General features: G+C 48.4%; 1 protein-coding gene across 2 annotated transcripts in view; it reads right to left on the reverse strand.

The window, feature by feature from the left end:
* The window catches only part of CBR3 (carbonyl reductase 3), a 10,958-nt gene extending 4,952 nt beyond the window's left edge, over positions 1–6,006 (reverse strand). Inside the window, exons 1-2 of one of the 2 annotated variants that reach the window (XM_003800667.2) lie at positions 5,479–6,006; positions 3,658–3,765 (exon numbers count right to left, since the gene is read on the reverse strand). In XM_003800667.2, coding sequence (XP_003800715.1) covers positions 3,658–3,765; positions 5,479–5,767 — 397 coding nt within the window. In that variant the 5' untranslated portion in view covers positions 5,768–6,006. The remainder of the gene's footprint in view (positions 1–3,657; positions 3,766–5,478) is intronic. The other variant, XM_012811947.1, reaches the window with a different exon arrangement.
* Between the last annotated feature and the right edge of the window lie 1,306 nt (positions 6,007–7,312).

Below are 7,312 nucleotides of genomic sequence, written 5' to 3' on the forward strand. Positions count from 1 at the left end.
CAGGAGGCTGAGGCAAGTAGATTGCTTGGAGCTCAGGAGTTCAAGACTAGCCTGAGTAAGAGCTAGACCCCCTATCTCTACTAAAAAAGAAAAACTAGCCAGGCATTGCAGTGGCTGCCTGTAATCCCAGCTACTTGAGAGGGTAAGAGGATCTCATCAGCTCAAGAGTTTGAGGTTGCTGTGAGCTCTGATACCATAGCACTCTACCCAGAGCAACAGAGTGAAATTCTGTCTCAAAAACAAACAAATAAATAAATAAAATTAAAAGTGCATTTTGCAGGAGCAGTGCCCAAACATGCAAAATAATCTGACAGTGTAGAAAACAATGACAGACAAAATAAATCTCATAAAAATACAGCTCCAGAGCCACACAGATCCAGGCTCAGGTTACTTCTTCTCTTCACACCTTGCTTTCCTTGTCAGACAACGGACACTTTTCTAGGCATTGGAATTTCAGACCTGATTGATGTCAGGTTCTCAGCTTCATAACCATCCTCTGCCTTACCCTGCCTCCGACTCATTGTACATTTCCTTGAGAGCTGCTGAGAAGTGCCCGCTTCTTCATGGGCTTTTCCTGCCTTCTCTTAAATGCATTTACTGCTTAAAATATTTTCAACTTACAGAGGATTTGTCAGGATATGGCTCTATTGTAAACTGAGAAGCAGCTATGACTTTCTTTAAAGTTGTGCTTTACGGCCAAACAGAACCTCTTTTAGTCTTCTATTTGGAGAAAGTGAGCCCCGGCGGATCAAGAAGCAGTAATGCTCAGCATTGACGTGAGGTTTATAGAAAAGTCACAGATTTTCTCAGTGTGCTCTAAACCAGGGATTCCCTCCTTAGGAAGAAATCTTAGGGAGAACTGATTAACATAGTGATTACCTCCCTCTGGGTTAATTGCACCCTCCCCAGAGCCTTCCATTAGCTTTCAAAATGGCTTGGCTTACAATCATTTGATGCTATAATTCTATTTTTTTTTTTTTTGAGACAGAGGCTAACTATGTCACCCTAAGTAGAGTGCTATGGTGTCACAGCTCACAGTAACCTCAAACCCCTGGGCTTAAGCGATACTCTTGCCTCAGCCTCCCAAGTAGCTGGGATGGCAGGTGCCTGCCACAACACCCGGCTATTGATGCTATAATTCTTACTTATTTAAACCACTTATCTTAATGTGACTGACTGAAGTCAAGAAACCTGGATACATTTCTAGGTCTATTTCCACGTGTCTGTGTTCACTTCTTTGGGCCTCACTTTCCATCTCTGTAAAGTGGAGGTGTTGGAACATAAGGCTCCTTCAGTACCTTGGCCCTCCAGATTCTCTGATTGTAAAATTCATCCGGGAAAAGGCTTCCTGATACTTGGTAGAAAGATACTCTTGTTTGGGATTATGCCTGTAATCCTATTACTGTGGGAGGCTGAAGTGGGAGGATCACATGAGGCCAGGAGTTTGAAACTAGGCCTGATCATCATAGCATACCCTCATGTCAATAAAATATTAAAATAACTAACCAGGTGTGGTGATGGACACCTTAGTCTCAGCTACTCAGGAGGCTGAGGCAGGAGGATTGATTGAAGTTGCAGTTAGCTATGATAACCTCATGACTCCACTGTACTCTAGCCTGGGTGACAGAGTGAGACCTTGTTAAAAAAAAAAAAAAAAAAAAAAAAGGACATTCCTACAATGCATTCATAAAAAAGAATAGGAAAGGTTTTGAGGCCGGGCACCACGGTGGCTCACCATATGTAATCTGGGAGGCCAAGGTGGGAGGATTGCTTGAGCTCAGGAGTTCAAAACCAGCTTAAGCAAGATCAAGACTCTCCCATCTCTACTAAAATTAGAAAAATTAGCCAGATGTGGTTAATGTGGTGGCAGATACCTGTAGTCCCAGCTACTCGAGAATCTGAGGCAGGAGGATCACTTGAACCCAGGAGTTTGATGTCCCAGTGAGCTATGATGACACTACTACTGCACTCTTAGCTGGAGTGACAAAGTGAGACTCTATCTTTGAATCTGGGAAGAGCCCCAGATGTGGGAAGTGAAAAAATCAAGGTGGCATAGTATACTAAATGTCACCATTTCTGTTAAAAGGGGGAGTTTTAAAATGTACATTTATATTTGCTTAGATTTGCATTTTTAAACTCCATGCCCTTGGCCCTAGGCACTCACCCCATCATCTGGACCCAAGGCTCTGTCCACCAGCACTGCGGCGCTGTCTGCAGGCTTTTTACCATCCCATCCCACTAGGGAACTGATGGAGAGAAGTACAGGAAGACAAGTGCAACTCTCACTATCCACCCTTTTATATTAAAATATTTGATAATCCTTATTCAGATGCTAAATTAAGAAAATCACATTTCTAATAAGAATCAGAGTTGTTCCTAAGAATCATAGGTAACTCCTTGGGAAATAAAATCCTCAGAGAAGCAGGCTTGGTGCCTGTGCTCAGCGGCTAGGGCACCAGCCACATACAATGGAGCTGGTGGGTTCCAACCCGGCCCAGGCCTGCCAAACAACAATGACAACTACAACCAAAAAATAGCCAGTTGTTGTGGTGGGTGCCTATAGTCCCAGCTACTTGGGAGGCTGTGGCAAGAGAATCATTTAAGCCCAAGAGTTTGAGGTTGCTGTGAGCTGTGACACCACAGCATTCTACCAAGGGCGACAAAGTGAGACTCTGTCTCAAAAAAAAAAAAATCCTCAGAGATGCAGAAACCTTCCCCTTGCCTCCCCCCACCACAATTGTCGTTTTACACCTCTGATTCTTTTTCCTTTAAGAGAGTCTTACTTTATCACCCTCGGTAGGTGTCGTGGCATCACAGCTCACAGCAACTTCCAACTCCTGGGCTTAAGTGATTCTCTTGCCTCAGCCTCCCGAGTAGCTGGGACTATAGGCACCCTCCACAGTGCCCAGCTATTTTCTTGTTGCAGTTTGGCCAGGGCCAGGTTTGAACCCGCCACCGTTGGTGTATGGGGCCGTGCCCTACCCACTGAGCCACAGGCCCTGCCCATACCCCTCTGAATCTTTGATAATGACTGTCTCTCTCCTAGACTCTGAGGTCCATGGACAGGATGGTTCCTGTCTTCAATTATCACCATTGCACCTCCAAAACCCATCATAATGGCTAGGATATGGTAGGCACTCAACAAATATTTGAGGGCAAAGTAATAAAAATTACTTACTGCATACTTAGGGGAATGAGCAAGATCGTTTCTAATAAAGAAAATTTCTTTTGGATTTTCTGGATCAGCTTGACAAAGTTTGGTTCGAGAAGAAAGGAATACAAGGAAACCCATAATGCTAGGACAGATACTGTGCCCCAGGTCCCAGCCTGAGTCAAGTGTGTGCCCATCACCCTGTAGAGCTACAGGACTGACTCCCTGAGGTTGATCAGGCAGGAGACCTATGGGGGACTGTGGCATTCTTTCATTCTAGGATTGAGTTCATGACACGGATCCTAATAGCACTATGATATGCCATGCTTATCTTTGAAAACTAAAGCTAAAATGCTTGAATGAGAAACCAGACTACAAGAATAAATGGCAGCTTTTAATTTTTTTTCTCTTACAGAGAAATAGCACCTCTGGGTGATTCCCTCAGGGAGGGTGTGGCTTACTCCTCACTGAGGCCTGCGCCCTGACAGTCTAAACACTGGACTTACCATGAGGTTTCATTATTGGCAGTAATTCAGTGCAGACATTTCTGGTGGCAAAAAAATTTGTCTTCAGTGTCATCTCAGCTTGAATGTCAAAGGGCGTTGGATCATCAACTTTTAAAAAGAGCAGGAGACAAAAAGTTATAGGTCCCCCCCCCCACACACACAACTCATAGGAGGTAGTGGATCCTATCTCATAACAACTAATTAAAGGAGAATAAACAAGCTAACTTTCAAATGATTATTAAACCCCTGAGTTGGGGCTCTCAGATGTTACTGTGCATCAGAATCGCCTGCAGGGCCTGTTCAAACTCAGCTCTGGTGCTGAGATGGGGCTCCAGAGTTTGCATAACAAGTTCCTGGTGGTGTTGCAGGAACTAGTTGCCAGCCACCCTTTGAGGACACCTGGCTTTGACCAGTGCTTCTGAAATTTGAAGGCACATAGGAGGTGCCTGGGGATTCTGTTTAAATGCATATGGTATTTTTGTGTGTGTGCCCTGGGTAGAGTGCCATGGCATCACAGCTCACAGCAACGTCCAACTCTTGGGCTTAAGTGATTCTCTTGCCTTAGCCTCCCAAGTAGCTGGGACTAAAGGTGCCCAGCACAACACCCAGGTATTTTGTTGTTGTTATTGCAGTTTTCATTGTTTTAACTGGCCCCGGGCTGGGATGGAACCCGCCAGCCTGGGTGTATGGCTGACACTCTACCCACTGAGCTACGTACGGGTGCCGTCTGCGTAAGTATTTTGATTCAGTAAGGCCTGAGATTCTGCCGTACCAAGTTTTGCCCACGTTTGCAGTTGTGGCTAGCCCATTTTCCACACTTTGAAAGGCAAGAAAGTCCCTGCACCTGTCGTCCAGGAAACTGGCTATTTACTCACAAATCCCTAATGGCTGAGGATTGCTCCAAGGGGCGCAACCCCTCACTTACGCCCCCCTTCGCAGCTCCCGGAAAGCCGGCTGGGTGAGCTGCAGGTGCCCGCAGGAAGTTCGGGTCGCCGTCCACCGGGAGGGTGAGGGCCCTGGGCCAAAGGGATGGTTTGCTCGTCATCCTTCATAATTACTCCAACTGTCTCCAGGCTTTTCTTCCCCACGGGGTTTTAAGTGAAGTTGGCCAGTTTTATTTCTTTGTGTCCTCAGCACGTGGCAGCTGAGTAACTTTAGTTATTTATTTAGTTAGAAATATAACCTAGATTGCACCCCCGCCCCGAAGATGTTCTTAAAACCACTCCTACCCGTACTATACAAACATAAGCTCTCCAGGGAGGGAACTAAGGCTTGCTTCCTTTTCGCCAGAGCCTATTAAAGCTCTCCATTAAGAAGACTATGAAGTCCGCGGAAGCCCAAGTGCGCGCCAATCGAGTCCTAGCGATTCATTTCCCTTCGCCAGCAAATGCCCCCGGGCATCCATGAATGCGTCCTTTCAAGGAAAGTAAAAGCTCAAAGGGAGCTGGGAGACCCTTCACAGAGAAAATATTTCCTGCCTCGGACAGAAAGCTGATGAGTTTGGCAGGGCGTGGCCTCCTCCCAGGAGGCTAGTTTCCTTGCAAATAGCGGCAGCTGACAGTTTGGGGAGGGCGGGGTGGCGCACAGGCCCGCACAGGCCCGCGGGCGGGGCGCGCAGTGTCTGTCGCCTGGCCCGCCCAGAGCTCCGCGAATCACTGAAAAGGGAAACCCGCTGTGGGAAGCCGGAGCTGAGCGCATCCCAAGGGGCCGGCCCGCCCTCCTCGATCACTCACTCACGTGGGTGGGTGAGGAGCCTGCAGCTTTCTGCCCCGCACCTTTGGAGCGCCCCTGGAACTCCCTTCCTCCAAGCCCCGCTCCTACCCTTGAAGGCGATGCCCGCGTTGTTGACCAGCACGTTGAGGCCCCCGTACTCTCTGCGCAGGAAGTCGCGCAGGGCTCGGATGCTCTGCGGGTCGTCAATGTCCAGCTGGTGGAAGCGCGGGCTCAGGCCCTCGGCCTGCAGCTGCTGCACGGCCGCCTGGCCCCGCGCCGCGTCCCGCGCGGTGAGCACCACGTCCCCCGAGAACTGGCGGCAAAGGTCGCGCGCGATGGCCAAGCCGATGCCCTTGTTGGCCCCGGTCACCAGCGCCACGCGGCTGCAGGACGACATGGCTGAGTGGAGCGCGCCGGACGCCTGCCTGTAGAACCCGCCCGGCTTCGGACAACCAGGGGCGCGCACAGCGGAGCTGGACTAGAGGCAGAGTGGCTGCGAGGGCTAAGTTGTGAGGTCCAGTGTAGCGAGTCCTAGACAACAGGGTCCGGACCTCGGTCCCTCCCCTGAGGGGAGGGGCCATCAGTTCCCGCAGGTTTCGTAACTCCCCAGCTCCTGGGTCCGCCCTGTGCCCGCGCTGCGCGGTCTTGGATTCAGGGTCTGGGCGCGGGGAGTGCTGCTTCCCCAGAGCCACACCCACTGTGCTGGGTCAGTGGAGGGCTCCATATTCGCAGCAGTGGAACGAAAGAAATTATTTGGGGCGAAACCGAAAGGGAGGAAGACGAGCGCTGAGTAATTGTGTTGGGCGTGCGCCCATCGTCCACTCCAAAATGCGGATGATTTTTCCCTAAGATGAAGTGAAATTTCTTAGACACAAAAACTGCTTGTCTGGACATAAATCCCTTTGCTTGCTTAAGAAAAATTGAACTTTGGTGTCCGGTGAGCAGATTTAACAGCTGCAGGCAGGCTACATGCTCTAATTCCCAGTGCGCTCCCACGCAGGAGGAAATGTTTACAGCGGCCAAACCCTTCAATGGGAATTTTAAATTAAATTCTTATATAACTCCTACAGGTGATGAAAGAATCTGCATTTAAGCTCGTCCAATGAGGACAGATCTCTGTATTGGTCTAGATTGATCTGTGTATCTTTTTTACCACTGAGAGGTGTGTACCCCTGAACAAAGTCCAACTGAAAACAAATTCCCAATGGTGTGTCAAGGTGTGGGCCCAAAATTTGAACTCCACCCATTTTCAGTGTAATCGGAGGGTGATTAGTGACTCTTGAGATTTAGGGAGAACTGTGATCTTCTCATGACTCAGCTTTTCCCAAGCAGACCTGGCTCTACCGACTGTGCCTCTGTTACCTGGAGTTCATTTTCTCTTTCAAGTGCACACCTGAGGTCTGGGAGGTGGGCACCTGCTGTAATTTCCCACTGTGCCTCCACCAGTATGTCATTCTTTTTCCCCTCTTACAGATTATTTGGAACCCTGTTTTAAAAATAGAGAGGGCAGAGTGTGATTTGTTTTTCTAATATATATGTTTTATCTAAATTGTTAATCCTATTGACACAAGTTCAAAATACACCCTCACTATCCTTTTAACATTGATAATGATGCCTCATCTTTCATTCCTGATATCAGTAGTTTGTATTTTTTTAGAGACAGAATTTTACTTTGTCGCCCTGCGTAGAGAGCTGTGGTGTCACACCTCACAGCAACCTCCAGCTCTTGGGCTTAGGCAATTCTTTTGCCTCAGCCTCCTGAGTAGCTGGGACTATAGGCACCCATCACAATGCCTGGCTATTTTGTTGTTGTTACAATTTGAGGGCTGGGTTTGAACCCTCCACCCTTGGAATATGGAGCCAGCGCCCTACTCACTGAGCCACAGGCACTGCCCAGTGGTTTGTCTTTTGTTTTTTCTTCCTGATCTGTCTGGTTAGAGGC

Source organism: Otolemur garnettii, unplaced genomic scaffold (genome assembly GCF_000181295.1).
Source record: "Otolemur garnettii isolate 467f Iridium unplaced genomic scaffold, OtoGar3 scaffold00180, whole genome shotgun sequence".
In the NCBI taxonomy this organism is placed as follows: Eukaryota; Metazoa; Chordata; class Mammalia; order Primates; family Galagidae; genus Otolemur; species Otolemur garnettii.